Source organism: Thermobia domestica, chromosome 10 (assembly GCF_964235325.1).
Source record: "Thermobia domestica chromosome 10, izTheDome1.hap1.1, whole genome shotgun sequence".
In the NCBI taxonomy this organism is placed as follows: domain Eukaryota; kingdom Metazoa; phylum Arthropoda; class Insecta; order Zygentoma; family Lepismatidae; genus Thermobia; species Thermobia domestica.
The window spans coordinates 200,265,629-200,282,045 of record NC_137463.1 but is presented as its reverse complement, the minus strand read 5'-3'; the positions used below and the strand labels follow the sequence as shown (position 1 = coordinate 200,282,045).

The 16,417-nt window shown below is 35.5% G+C and overlaps 1 protein-coding gene across 1 annotated transcript in view; it reads left to right on the top strand.

Moving 5' to 3' along the window:
• The window catches only part of LOC145662927 (suppressor of lurcher protein 1-like), a 2,696,516-nt gene that overhangs the window by 1,805,810 nt on the left and 874,289 nt on the right, over positions 1–16,417 (top strand). Inside the window, exon 7 of the mRNA XM_081728947.1 lies at positions 278–337. Within this exon, the coding sequence (XP_081585073.1) occupies positions 278–337 (60 nt within the window). The remainder of the gene's footprint in view (positions 1–277; positions 338–16,417) is intronic.

Below are 16,417 nucleotides of genomic sequence, written 5' to 3'. Positions count from 1 at the left end.
TGCACATATTACTTCTAATTAAATTGTATACAAGTAAATTTAGAGCATAAGAATCTTCGTTGAATAACCTATTTATTTATCTTCAGGAAGTCCATACAGGTGCTACACAATGTATCGATTAGCACTGTTCTTTTTTTCTTCATAGAGACGTTTATTTTAGAATACGAAACTCTTGGGGACTAAGTCTTAACATCTGAAATGTATTTAGCAATATTGCTAAGTATTCTATTCTTAATATGAAAGTAAAACTATTATATTATTTTCTTTTTAATTGCAGATTGAAGGAGAGAATACGAATTGTATTTCAAGAAGTGACCTTACAGAAAGGAGACTTAAGGTAAGGATTTATATATATATATATATATATATATATATATATATATATATATATATATATATATATATATATCTATATCTATCTATCTATCTATATATATATATATATATATATTAGCCACGGAAAAATTTCAAGTTGAAACTTGCAATTAGCTTGTAATTGGATTAAACATTTAAGAGTAGTGTTGCCAATTTGGGAGAAAAGTCGCTAAATCTAAGAGCGAGAAAAAATATTTTTTTCCGATTAGCTACTTTTTTGGTAATTTTTGAATGACAATTTTGCGATTTACTTACAAATCTAGCGACTGTTGTTCTGCGAAAAGTTTGTCCTGTAATCAAGTACTTACTATTAGCTCGAACCAGTACAGATATATCTACGTTTATTTTTCTTTTGCTTATTTGAATCAGTACAAGTGTTGACGAGCTGGGAAGTACAAAGCATTTATCTCCATAATCTCGCTTTGATTGCTGTTATCTCTTGCCCTCTAACGGCAGCCCTCCAACCTTATATATATATATATGAGAGGGAGAGAGATACAGACGAAATACGAAATTCTATGAATAATTTTTTTAGCGACTTTTCACCCAAAATTAGAGTCATTTCATCATCTCCCATTTAGCGATTTTTTGTATCAAATTTTTGGTAACACTCTTTAAGTGATTGAGTTAAAATGAAGGCTGTACTAGGTATTTGATGAGTAACTACGTGTCTGATGAGTTGTTACGTGTCACGATGAGTTATTACTACGTTTATGATGAGTTACTGCATTTCTTGTGTAGCGTCGCTGGTATTGTTTATGTGGTGTTAATGATCAAAGACAGTGTTTGGACAGGGACATATGTGTTTTGGTTTACTGCAATATTTTACAGGGTTGCGGAATTATAAGAGCAGGAAAAGCCAGTATACGTAGTCCATTTTTCGTTTCGTTTTATTTCTGTTAATATCAGAATGCTGACCGCTGTCTACTTGCACTAGCGGATTCAGAAAGGGTCTTTTGGGTGCGATTCACTTGAACGATGAAGTAGGCTTCTGATAAGGAACATAAATTTTATACCAAACAATAAAGTTATATGCAATCATAGACAACCATTGTTAATCCAACCCAATAGCTGACAAAGATCTCTCCAACTCTTATTCTCACATTCATTGATTTTGGCCAATTCTTTTCAGATTACTTTACAGTGATGTTTGATATCGTCAAACCATATTCCACGAACACGCTTCCTGTTTCTCTTCTTCTCTCTTGGTATATAATCAAGAATTGCTTCCTACATTAAATATTATTTCAATTTACAATTACTGTATGTCCGGTTCACCGCCTATAGTCCATTTCTTCTTTATTGTTATTATATATGAATATATTGTGTCTTAGCTAGACTTGGATATTCACGTACTGTAATTCCGTATTTTCGATTTCAATCCTTAACTTGTTTGTGAAGATGTTCAGTTGAATATCACTTTGTGTTTTCCATATTCATTTTCAACACGATCCTCACTGTTCAAATTAAACTCTTCTATTACATTCTGCAGATATATTTTGTGTGCGCAAAGAGAATTGTCATCAGCAAAACGAAGATGAATTAAATGTTTCCAATTCACATTTATTCCTATATTCTTCCAATTGAACGAACCAAGTACACATGTACTGACGTTTACTTTTGAAAGGTTTGGAAGAAATATATTAACTTGACGCACCGACCCCCATCTTTCCTATATTATTATGGTCTTTGTACAGCCGAAATAATTGGTTATGCGTTTTGTTTTGTTTCTAGATATATTTACAACTTTCATATAAGCTTCTTCAACATGGTTTAAGAGTGTAAATAACTGCCAAACTCTTCACCAAATTAAACGTTTTATTGACACAGTCAATAAACGCACCACATACTGTTTGACCTTTCTATCTGTTCCATACATGTTTGACCTTTCTATCAGTTCCTTTCTAATTTGAATATATCTATTGTGCTGTAATCATTTCTAAATGCAGTCTGTTCTCTTGATTGGGTTATGTTAACTTCCCCTAATAAGAGCGTCAATACTATTGTAAACAGTTTCTAATATCTCAAGAAGAAGATTTCTAGATATAGAAGTGCATAGGAATAATTTGTGCTCCTTCTTACACAGCAGTATGGTCATGGTGCTGCTCTACCTTGTATTCGTTCTGTATAAAGCTATATTAGGATTTCTTTTCCCTGGATTTGTACCAGTTTATTATATCTAATGTAATTCTATCTCCTGGTAGAATTTCCTCGTGTCATCCACCTCACAGTGTATAAAGCTTATTCTTCTGCACTGGGTATCTCTGTTTCTTCATTTTCACTTTTCTTCATTTCAGATGTATTTTTTGCATATAATTTGCTGTTGAATACTTGAATTTTTTAAAAAATTTTTAGTGTTTATGTCATTTTCTTTCGTTACCACTACGATCTTCCTCCGTTCATTGTTTATGTTTTGCTTTTGCCTTTTTATGTATCATGACTTTAATTGTTTCTTCAGAAAGTTGGTGTTGAACTTTCTTATATCTTCTTTAATGTGTTTCCATATTGCGCTACAAAGTTCCACATATTCTATTTTGAATGTTTCATTGTCACTATTATTCTTTATTTCTCTTCTATTCTTCATCAGACGTAGTGCTTCTTTGGAGATCCTCTTCTCATTATTCTTCATCGAAATACAAAGAGCATTAAATTAAGCATTAAATGGGAAACAAGCATTTACATGCCTAACGAAATAGAAAGAAAATTACTTACTTTTAAATAGCAGAAATGCCCTACTGTTCCCACGGGAGATTAAGGTTTTGGGGAAATATCAAAAATTATATTTAAGTCTCCTTTCTTCCTCCTTAGGATGTGTAATTATCCTAAGAATGTGTTTGTCAATCAAAGTGAATTTATAAGGCAGCAAATAAGGCCCGGAAGGAAATAAGGCCCACTGCAAAATTTCTTATGTTACAACCACTGTAGGAGAAATCTGGCAACGTCGCAAATAGCAAATACTCACACAATGCCTGCTTGAGAGAACTCGTCTTTATGTGCATGGTTAGACGGAACGCTGGCAGAATTGAATCATCGAAAGGCCAGTTTCCATGTATTGATGTAATTTCCAGAGACAAAAGAAGTTAATTTTTTTCTGTGTAGAATAACACTGAAGCGAAATACCTTGTATATTTGTGATGATCATAGTGTTTGGTATTAGGGATAGTGATTACTTCGTTTTAGTTCGAAACACGTTTGTAAATAATAATTTATAAAATGACGAGTATATGGTCGGTGAATAAGGCAGATCAAAAATCTACTGGCCCTTATTACCCTAGAAAAAATGTATGCGTTGTTAAATACTGACAAGTAAACCTTACGTTTGGGTGAATCGAGTTGCTGACTGGGACACATATGAGAAAGTAGTACTAAATGTGGTTAGTATTTCAGTGAAGTTGTAGGTGCGAAGCTCCAGGGGTTTAGGAGATACAGCTACCAGAACATCACATGGAAGTACAGAATAGTATTCCTACAGTTGGAGGTAAAAGCCCTGTAAGACCTCTTGTAACGACAAAAGGTGAATAACAAATATATGGGTACATATTAGGGCTAGGGAAAAGTCATATAGTAAGGGTATACCTGACGGCGGCCATCTTGAAATCCGCCATTTTGAATTAAGGTTAAGTTTTTAAAATAGGAATAGGGTCATGTGACACATGGTTTAAGGCGCAAATTTAATCAGAAGAACAATGGTGACGTTAATTTTGATTTACGCGCAATCGGTAAAAAGTTACAGGAAAATTAAGTATTGTTGCAGCATATGTATTAGTCCTTATTTGTTATTAATAAGGTGTCAATGTTCTGCGTTTTGTTTAAAACTTTTGTCTGATTCAAAATGGCGGATTTGAACATGGCCGCCATCAAGGCAACTCTTACCATAGACCTAATATTTATCTACCTGCTTTTTATTTAATTATTATCATTAACACAAAATTTACAAGGTGGGGTAAAGGACTAGAAATAATACATATGCTGCAACAATATTTAATTTCCCTGTAACTTTTTACCAATTGCGCGTAAATCAAAATTAACGTCACCATTGTTCTTCTGATTAAATTTGTGCCTTAAATCATGTATCACATGACCCTATTCCTATTTTAAAAACTTAATCTTAATTCAAAATGGCGGATTTCAAAATGGCCGAAGTCAGGTATACCCTTACTATATGACTTCCCCCTAGTCTTAATATGTACCCATATATTTGTTATTCACCTTTTGTCGTTACAAGAGGTCTTACAGGGATTTTGCCTCCAACTGTATGAAGACTATTCTGTACTTCCATGTGATGTTCTGGTAGCTGTATCTCCTAAACCCCTGGAGCTTCGCACCTACAACTTCACTGAAATACTAACCACATTTAGTACTACTTTCTGATATGTGTCTCAGTCAGCAACTCGATTCACCCAAACGTAAGGTTTACTTGTGAGAAACTGGCAACTTGAATATTTGTCAGTTTGTTATTCTTTCTTGGCCACTGCTAGCTTCTGTAGTAGGGCGGTGTGTCGTATTCGAGCATAGTTGCTGACTATGGGGATTTGCATGTTCGAGTTCTGCTCTGGTATCTTTCATAACGTAAACCTCTACTTTTAATGCATGCGAATGGCTCATATCACTGCTTTTTGGGATAAGCGATGTATATTCTAAGCATGCTTTGGTGCGGCGTTAGAGGTCACCTCCATCCCTTGTAAGTGTATTACCAATGGATTAGGGCCGTGGGATTACTTTCTTTTGATCCTACAGCAATTTCTTATTCTGAATTTGCAACTAGTTTGTCAACATCCACTAACAACGAAAATAATTTCTTGCAATGTAAACAGAGTGTTACATCAATGGCTTAGAGGATGAAAATACGCCTGACGCGTTATTTTGTAAAGACCTTACCCAGTTCTCACATTCAGAAATATACGATCCCATCTCTCTAGGAACTAATGCCTACACCAAAAATATAACGAAACACAAAATTTCGTCAAAGATTGTTGAACTACAAACCTCAGACAACCACTAGAGAACTACGTGCCAAAAATGAATCAGTTGCGAAGCTGTAAGGGATACGATATATGGATACACGAGGAATGCATTAGCTTAAGCGATGTCGATAACGAAGAATTCACTAGTTTATTAAGTGCCAAAACTTATTCAGCAAGATTCAGTTTTTGCAATGACTTAACTACTGACTGCATAACACATAAGAGGTTACATATATTCTTATTAGGTCTACTTCATATTCATACTGTTACTAAATATCGTTTTATTATTAGTATTTGATGTGCTGTAAAAATGTTAGATGTTATTTGAGTTCCAGTGTTTTCTCAAGTCGTAAAATTTTACTTTTAAACGGTGGGCCTTATTTACTTACCTTTATATATTTCTCTTTCAATACGTTTTTCATACATTTAGCTCAATGTTTAAGTTAAAATAAATATACCTTAAGATAGATAAAACATTGACAAATATAATGCGTATACATTTTTGTCCATTCCATCTTATATATTTACGTCATAAAGCATTTATACTTAGGTGGGCCTTATTTGCCGCCAGTATCTTAGAAGAAACCCAGCAGGAGACAAGTGTTAACTGTGTTCAAATATTGTAAGGTTCCGCATGTCTTCGCATAATGCTGTAACCATGTGTGTACTGCACGTGTTTGCAATAAACAACGACAAACGCAGACGATAGTACCGAAGAGGAGTCGCCCACCATCGCCAACAGTCGACATTACGGAGATAACCGAAGGTAGCCGACATTTTAGGATAAAAGTCAGCAGCACGCCTCAAGAAGCATCAATCTTTACAGGTTGATCAAACCACCAAAAGCCCTAAGGCGCCTGGGCATTGGGAACACCTTGCCCTCTCACGACGTGTGTTCAATTGGGAGATATCCTTCCTAAAAGCCCTACGATGCTTGGTCATTGGGTTCCCTTTCTCTCTCACGACACCCGGTCACCGAGAGACACCTAATCACACAAACTTATCCCCTCTCACAACGCCTGGTCAAAGAGACCTTACCTACAAAAGCTCTACGACGCTTGGTCATTGGGTTCCTTCTACGTTCTTACTTAAAATATTAGAGGAAGTTACTTATTGTAATATATTGCTGTATTCAAGAGGATCTTTTATAATAAAAGGTGATGGGAAAGTCCAATCTCCCGAGTACGATAATTGCTCTAGCTTACATAAACTGACAAAATTTTACAATATTCTTTCGAAACGATTTAGACGTTTTCTTCTGAAAAGGTGACAAATCAAAAAAACATTGCAGAAATTATCCCTTTCTTTCCTTTAAAAGCAGTACGCGTATTTTAAAAATTGTCATTTTTAATAAAAAGTCTGTATGCCGTTTCCTCTCCCTAACTTGAGGAAATTTTTAGATTTCCATTATTTTTACAAAAATATTTGAACTTCATTTTCCAGTCCTTGACAATAAAACCCAGCTGGACCAAAGTACTATGTTAATATATTCATTTTAAACGGTAAAGCTTTTTTCAGTAATGATGTTATAGACATGCCTACAGTCCATTTGATACAACTTGTCCCTTCAGACCTGTTTTTTCTTTCCTGCACATGATCACAACAATTATGCAAGAAGAACTGTTTGTACGGCAACAGCACGTCAGCCTATTATAGTGACTCATTTCTCCCACTCTCCAATGGTAAACATTCCACCCTTTTCGCACGTTGCCAATTTGAACATAAACAAATACACATTGTTTCAATCGAATGTCCACTTGAGTAGTGGACCTGCTGGTTATTTAGAGCACTCTTTTTAATTTTCATTTGTGTTATTTAATTGTATAAAACTGAGATTTACTTGCAGTGAATAATTAAGTGTTTCAATACCCGACGCAAAAGCTGGCAACATAGCAAGTAGTATCAATTGCAGTATAAGACATTGTAGAAATTAACTCTTTCAATCCGTTTAGTGTCTGTTGTCCGCAATTGAGTTTTCTGTAGAGTCTTCCACCTTCATTGATTTTCTACTTCTGGTTATTTCCCTAAAGTCATGAGTGAGAATCAAAAAATGATGAAATTCTTTGACTCAACCTGAATTGGGAACAAAAACAACAAAATCAAATAAGACGGGATATTCTTGAATTTACTTGTCGCTGAACTGAAACAAATTGATACTGCATATCGATAAAATAGTGTATCTACTTTATATTTAAGATAAAGAGCTACAGTGTATACTGTATTTCAGATATTGTATTTGAGATAAGAGACAAATAGCCATTTTTATCACTTCTGTCGATATACGTAGTTGGTAGCAGTTGGTTATGTGGTATTCTTAAATGCTTTTTCTTTTTTTTAATTAACTTTAAAGATTAACATGAATTGAGAATTTGCTGCACATCAATATTGCTGAGTTATTCCCGGATTTCTAAACTTATGTGATCAGGCACATTGGCGTAGTAGGGTGTCAAGTTAATCATCAGTGGCGGCTAATTTTAACAACAGGAAATTAAAAATCGAGTTCAAGTCCCGATGGAAGATATGTTTCGGATCCAAGCTTTAAGCTGTAAGTCCACGTCTCATACGGCCTCCGTGCTGAAACCAAAGCTAAACTGCAATCCAACCAAACCAACCATTGTACTGTCATATACTATCTTGCATACAGTACAATTATTGCAGGTCATATTTATTATTATTATTATTATTATTATTATTATTATTATTATTATTATTATTATTATTATTATTATTATTATTATTATTATTATTTTATTATTATTGGAATACTGTATGTTAACTGTCATATTAGAGTTTTCAATATTTTACAGTCATGACACATTTCACAATCAATAATTATTTATATGTAGTTTTTTAATCTAAATAGATAAAAAAGAAGAGTCGAAGGATTTAAAAATACAGGCCTAGTCTACATGATGATGATAATGCTGATGGTTGATCTGTGACGTTGAATGCCGGCTGACATCCAGAATTTGTACCTTTTGGGTAAATTAACACGTATCACGCTAACGATGGAGGTAGGGGTAAAAGGAAAAAAAGAGGGATGAAATGAAACATGGTTAAATTAAATGATTCAAGGGTGAAGGGAAAAGGGAATGGGGTGAAGCAGACACAAGAGATTGTCGACTCGTTAAATGACATTGTCTGTCTATTGTCAGGTTTTTGTTTGAAATGATGTCTTCAGGGGAAACAATAGATTTATGTCATGGGCGGGACATATTGATTTCAAAACTCTTGTTTCCTTCCGGGTGGAATTTTGTTATTACATGCAAACTAGCTGACCAATTTTCTAGGTATCATGCTTTTTAGCTCAATATGGGAGGAAATGTTTCCACTGTACAAATTAAAGCAGATGAAGCTTAAGCATGTTATGTGTGGCAGAGCAAAAATGTAAATGAAATATTGTTAAGTGACATGAATACATTTAAAATTGCGCTAAAAGGTAAAAAAAGAATATGCTGCATTATAATTGAGCGTAATATCATATTGCGCTAATTGTATTTCTTTGTTTTTAATCCGATCAATCCTGATCTTATTTTAATTGTTACAAACAAACATTTCTGTATTTCAGAGGATCAAAAGGAAAATTGTCAGCAAATTAACCAACTGATAGTACGAAGAATATATATATATATATATATATATATATATATATATATATATATATATATATATATATATGGGGTGTTTCAAAACAACACCAACAACGTTTGGGAGGTGATTCCTGACAGCACGGTAAGGGAAAAAAGTATTGACCAACCTGGGTGCACAAATGCTGCCTTTCGGTGTTATAGGCTGCCGAAAACATGAAAAAATCAACTTTAAAGGTCCATAAATCCAAAAACTATGTGATCTACCGTAGTCGGATCAAGACTTTACTTAGGAACTAGTACGCACTCTATCCAAATATCCAAGTTTTAGAATAATGCGCCACTTCCGCAACAATTTTTATAGAGGTAGTTTTGAGTACTTCAACTTATATGCCCGTAGAAAAACTTCCTCTATAAAAATTGTTGTGAGGATACCTTAGGATTCTGAAACGTATTTTTGGATAGCGCACATATTAGTTCTTAAATAAACTCTTGACCCGACTACGGAAGGTCCCATAGGTTTGGAGCTATAGACATTTAAAGTCCATTTTTTTCAAGTTTTCGGCAGCCTATAACTCCGAAAGGAAGCATTTGTGCACCCAGGCAGGTCTATACTTTTTGTCTTATCTTGGTGTCAGGAAATACCTCCCAAATGTTGTCGGTGTTGTTTTGAAACACCTTATTTATATATATACAGTGGAGGATCCAAGGGGGGCTATAGGGGCTATAGCCTCCCCCCCTTGACGCTCAGATATACACTGGATAAAATGGGCTTCAATCCTGCTTTACACTGGATGAAACGGCAAAATATGTGATAAAGTTCTTCTCGGGCAATCAGCCAGGTGAAAACTGGTGGATAGGCCAACGTTTCGAGAGCTGTCATCGTTCTCATCATCAGGGCAATTATGTAGAAATCAGCGGATGTAAGTAATATATACTCTGGACTGGCGAAAATGCTGGTTCCTGATTGCCTGAAAATGCTGGTTCCTGATTGGCTGATTCAATCTGAAAAACTGGAGCTGTGATTCGCTGGCTAAGTTCCGTAGTCCGTGGTGCTGATTGGCTGAGGGTTATCTGGATGTTTGTGTGTCGTTTTCTTTGCTGTGGTACTGATGACCGGGTTCCACAGGGGGCTGAGTTGAAATCCAGTGTCTCTATTAACGTTGTTCGGTTCATGAACTATGGCAAGAGATTCAGCTACTATCCTGGTCCAGTAATTGGTGCTCTTGGTAATGATGGATGTGTCCTTAAATAAAACTTTATGGCCTTCTGCTAAACTGTGTTCAGCGTTAGGTTTAGCTGAATGATGCAATGGGGTTTATGTAATACTGTTAGTACATCTGTCCGGGCGTTCGCTATTCCACACAATAACTCCTGACTGTCCTGAATTCTGTTCGTTTTCCTTTATTTGGCAACAGATAGCTGGAAGGCTTATCTTGCGCGAGTTTGTTAAATAAGTCAATTTGTTAACATCTTTATGGATATCCAAATCCTGTTTAAAATCTGCATTTCCTAGCTTCATTGCAACGTGCGTGATCTTCTTTACTGTCTTCAGCATAATTTATTTATGATAGTTTTTGGGTGATTGTAAAAAGAATGCTAAGTCACGGAATTCTATTTTACAGTCATTTCCAAAAAAGTATTACTTGGAAGAGAAAAAATCTCGATTTGTGTGTATAGGGGCTAAGTGAAATTTAAACTTGGACGAAAGTTGTGAACTTGTGCACTCTGAGATATCTCAAGAAATCATCAATATGTTTAAACTTTCAATTCAATTTTAACAAAGCATATTTCTTGACTTCACACTCTTTGCGCTTGCAATTAAGAGTTATAACACCAAAAAACACTCAGGTTTATGGAATTAAATTTGTACTTGAATTCCATTAGATTAGTATAAATAAATGATTATAATTTCAGAACAGTAACATCTATAACTCGAATATATCAGTGAGGTGCGAATCCTTCTCTTCCTGCAATCAGAGCCGGTATAGGACGTCACTGATCGAATCAAACAGACAATTGGCTATATTCCTGAAGAATAGCCTGTAACGCTCCTTCCATACAAATAAACAAGACACTAACACTGTATATTGGATTGCTGTGATGGACGAAGTACCTCAAACACTATTCCACACATACACGTGTATTTAGACAATTGTAGAGGAGGTAGGAACAGGTACATCTGGTCTTTGGAAAAGGTTTCCTTTTTCCTTTATAAATATGCGCGGGTATTGCCCTTCTGAAATACGGCGCTCGGAAAGTATATGACTTGAAATTTATAAATTCCCTGGAAGCTATCATTGGTAAAGTTACCATCAATGCGCAGTACCCGAAATCGCGTGTTGTACTAAATAGTACAGCCTAGTCCTGAATAGTACTGCCTAGTACAGCCTAAATAGCACAGCTACTTGGCCATTATACTTTTGACAATATACGTTGGCAAATTACAGTTAGCACATCGAAAGCAATGGGAAAAGTATAATCAGAACTTGCTTGGAAACATAACGATCTGCTACTCATCACACTAGTGGCGATTTGCGGTAAGGAACTAATTTCTGATAGTACACAGTATATAAAGCAAATACGTGCGGACCATGAGTAAAGTTGGAGAAATATGAATTTTAAGTAATTATTCATATAAGTAAATTTTCGCAGTCTTTTGCCTCACCAGTAATTATAATCCCCGTCAAGGGCTATCAAGTTCTCCTAACGTTTGTAAGAGTAGACCCTCTGTTCCCTGGTGCACCCTGCATTAAAGTGTTGTTTTTGTATAAATTTAGCATTTTTATATCATTTTGTAAGCTGATATCCATCTTAAACATTACTTTTCTTACGTCAAGCATCGCATTAGGTGTACCCTTCTTTCCCTTTCCCCTTCTTTAAAAAATGTGGAAAGATGTAACTGAACCCACGGAAGATGGCACACTTTTAGGTGAATTTGGTTATCGTATTGGATTTTAACGCTTAGTGCACTCTATCCTTTATGGAGCCTCCCAAAATCTACTTATGATAATGTTTAACAGAAACAAATTAATGAATTTTTAAAAATGTTTTCGTTATTTTTCTGGAATAATGAGCAAAATAATTCTCGTGTCTTGTGAACTTTTCAAGCTGCATTTAAGTTTGGGACGATATATGAATGTTACAAATGATTGGTTGCTTCTTTCTGTAATAAGTATCAAACTAAAACAACACTTTTGTTCGAAATATCCTTACCGACGTTGCCAGATCTAGTATAATTTGCATGTCTGCAGCATCTAGCATCTTGCTTTTAGCATCCTGCCCAAATCTAGCATAATTTCAGCAAGTTTATCAAAAAGCCGTAAGACCTGGAGATGAGAAAGAAGTTGGTCGTGGAAAAAAAAGAACGGCAGAAATGTATCCTCTTCCATTGATTCATACAGTCGGGAAACCATACAGCCAGTCTTATTTTCCGAAGTAAGTTAGAAACGGCTTTGGGCTTCTTTGTGGCTCCACCCAGGGTTTTCTAATCCTTTATCTGCGAGGCATGTGCGGAGCTATGGGGGCCATTCTCCCCCCAAATTTTGACAACTTCACCATCTTTATTTCTGACTTCATGACCATCTTTATTTCTGAAATGATGGATCCAAGACCGACCAAAAATCTGCCCCTCCTTCCCCAGCAGACAATTACCAACTCCGCTTATGCTGCGAGGTAATTTTCTTACAAAATATGTAAACAAACACTTTGCATTCATTTATACGATATTTACGCCAATGAGTCTGGCAACAACGGCACTAGTTTAGTTGAGTTAAAGCTTTGGTGCGTGAAGTATTAAGTTCTATCCACTTATTCTTGCGCTCTGCGTATTTTAAGTTACGTGATCGTACCTCAACTTCGTTTTTTTTTCTCTTAAAACTCCTGAATTAGTAATTATGAGAATCTAGCATAATTTGACCGAATCTAGCATAATTTGACCGAATCTAGCATAATTTCGACCAGGTTTTGGAATAATTCCGAGCTGTGAGTCTGGCAACGCTGAAAAATTATGTGTTTTTACTCTTAAATCATCTGTCGATATAGATATAATGAGATGTTTATAGCAAAAATATCTATAAGTTATCTAATATCCTTTTTCTAAGACTAGTTGATATGGCGCCCTTCGCATATATCTATGTATACCATCGCCCTTATGTGAAACCAATGAATCCACGTGTCCATCAGAAATCGAACTCAGAATCAAAAATGGCATCAGTACTAATGAGAGCATAAGAATAAACGTTAACACATTAAAATACTAACTCTAACGAAAGCAACTCCATATATACAATACCTAAGGATGTTAGCCTTTCTAGCCTTTCTCTTGAGGTTGATAAAGTAGCACTTATTGATCTTGAATAATACTTAAATCTATTTAGCTCCCTCTATCTTTGACCAACATATAAAGCATAAGTGTTGTCCAATTTTCCAATATATTTTAGACTATGGTTTGATGTATATTATCAATTAGAAAATTATAAAACAAATAGATCAGATTATTTTATAGGTCTATTGTATGTTATCAGTTTTTTCTTTTAGAAATTTAGTAATTTTTGCCTTGAAGTTCAGATTACAATTGTTTCTAATTTTGCAGTTGTTTTTCCTTACTTCACAATAGGATTGCCTAACATTGCAACGTTACCTTTTTGTTATTCATTATGCGATATGTTTTATATATACACATCGAGTTAATAGTGAATTTATTACACATGTCACCACTCGGACATTTTTTGATTATACACTCTTAAAAATTTTCTTGCTCAGAAATGAGAAAAATGCATGTTCAAAACAAAATAAGTAATTTTTATTCATATTTGAGGAAAAATGTCTCATTATTTCCAAATGTGTTTTCATTTATGAGCTCAAGGCAAATTTTCAGGTTCCCATTTATGAGATTTTCTCACTTCTTAAAAATGAGAATGGAATAGTGCGTGATTTTCAATATCATAGATGATTTAAAAAACAACGATAACAATCTTACCGAAATAATATTACTATGTTTTACTAGGGAGTAATATTATTAGGGCTTAATTACTATTTAGGAAAGGAGATAAAGGATTTCAGCTGTAGCAGAGTGCGAATGGATATGAGTATGAAGTAGGTGATGCAGCTGAGGTGGCGTATGAATACACGTCATGTGACAGCGGCGAGGAGCAGCGTACATATCAACTTTCGAACGTAAGTTTGGGTGAATTGTAAACACTACCATAGACTAAAAGTTACTGTAGTATACTGTAGTATAGTAAAAGTACTGTAGTGTAGAACCCTGACCCCCCCCCCTCATACAGGTTATATAGGCTATAGCAGTCAGGTTGGCTCTTTATGTATCAAAGCTCAGTACTCAATTTACATAATAACGAGTGCAGCAATAACAAGTGAAGGCGGGTTAGAGCCCCGTAGGACACGTTATTTTCTATATTACAATAGAACGGGGAGTCATGTCAATGTTTTACACCCTTCGTCATTCGTTATAATGTGCAAAATAGCTTATGCACGGAAACAAGGAATACATAAGTCATTTGTGTAGTTAGAAACAGCGTTACAAAAGTGTGATTTATCATTATGGGATTGTAATACAAAGGTACTTTGTACTGATCACCTAGCATAGCTTGGCGCCTCCGTTCTTTCACTAAAAGTAATCGTTTTAGTGACACGCGTTTGCTGGTTATTTATGACATAGTACTGTACGCATTTGCTCTTGATTTAACGTAGAGGCTGCGGTAGCTCAGTGGTAGAGCGCTAACCTCTGGTGCGATGAGGCCCTTGGTTTGATCCCAGGATTTCCAGCTCGCGGCAAGTGGGCTTGCTGGTGGATAAACACAGTGTGCATGGGTTCTCTCGGGGTTCTCCCATTTCTTCCCACTTTCTTCATTCCACTATTTTTTTCATTCTCATCATAATCGTCTCCTTTAGCCTATCCAACACAACTGTGGGAAGTAAAACTGAAAGATTCCATTTTTTTTTAATTTGACGTCCCACGATTGTGCTCCAAGGCCAAGAGAGACAGTGATAGAGATGGATAATAATGGTGTAATGAAAATGTGGACGTACGTTTCTTGGCAGTTTTTGCATGGGTTTGTGACCTTGTTTCCAATCTGAATTGAATCCTTAGCAGTAGAGTTTCAGCACATTTATGAGGGGCAGAAACTGTCGCATTCCCCTGCAGTAATGAAGAAGGTGGAAGGTAGGGGGTGATTCCTGGAGCTCCGGACCTTCCCCGAAATCGCTACTTTTATGTAAATTTTATCTAATTTTAGGTACAATTTTACATGTTTTAATACAATTTGTCCTCGTATTGAACTTGGAGCATCACCGAAATAAATTCCTGCGTGCGTTTCTTGTAGGAGGAAACTGAAAAATCCTGGAAAAACCCACGAACACGGTGTTTTTCATGTAGGTAACTTTTTTTATGGTAGAGAAGTAGGCATATTGGACTGCGATAACTCAGTGGTAGAACTAAACTTCGATGCATGGGGTCCCTAGTTTGATTCCACCTCCGTCAAGTGGGCAGTGTGAGTAAACATATTATGTATGTTTGCTCGGGATTCCCTCACTTTCTTCATTACAGCATTTTCGCTCATAATCATCATAACATCTCCCTGAGCCTCGTAGCATAAGCGTGGGACGTTACACTCCAGCAGAAATTGTTCTGTTATTCTGAAGTAGACGGATAATTCTTGAATCTGAATTATCAAGAAGTTGGTATAATGTTGGATCAAACGGGACAATCTTGAGTAAACCACGTCGATGAAAAAGAAAAGTCTTGAGAAAGTGGACAGTGATGAAAAGAAAAATGTTCAACTGTCTGATGCAGTAGGAATAAGTAACGCACCTAAAATACAAGTCATCGTGGTATTCGTGGAATTTTCATGAATTGAAGTGAAAATTAAAATGTTATGTTTTAAAAAATATCTATAACTGTAGGTGTTTATTTAATATAAATTCTGGGTGTACTAATAGTTTGAATTTTTTTGCAGGTTTATATTTTGTTTATATTCTTTTCCGTCTTCTCGTATTTGAGAACCCTGTTTCTGTGCACCGTTCCTCGCTTTTGAGGGAGATATTTCTCAAATCTTTTTGAGAAATGTGTTTCTCAAAATTGGGGCTATACGTCTCATTTCCTCAAATGTTACTTTCTCAATTTTAAGAAAAAATACATTTTTTCTCAAATTTGAGAAAGCATTTGCACCCTCAGAAATGAGACATAATTCCTCGCATTTGAGTCATTATTTCTCAAAATGATTTGTGAAAATCGAAATCTCACTTTTAAGAATGTATTACTCGGTGCACAGATAAGAAACGGATGTTCTCAAATACGAGGAATATTTTCTCGAATTTAAGAAACCATTTTTGACAGTGTACCTTTCCATTACTCATTAAATGAACATACCTTTTATCTTGCCATTCGAATTAGGTAATGTAAATAAACTGTACCTACACACAGCGGCGCAAATCTGTCTTCAACATTGGGGGGGGGGGAGGCCGTTCTTT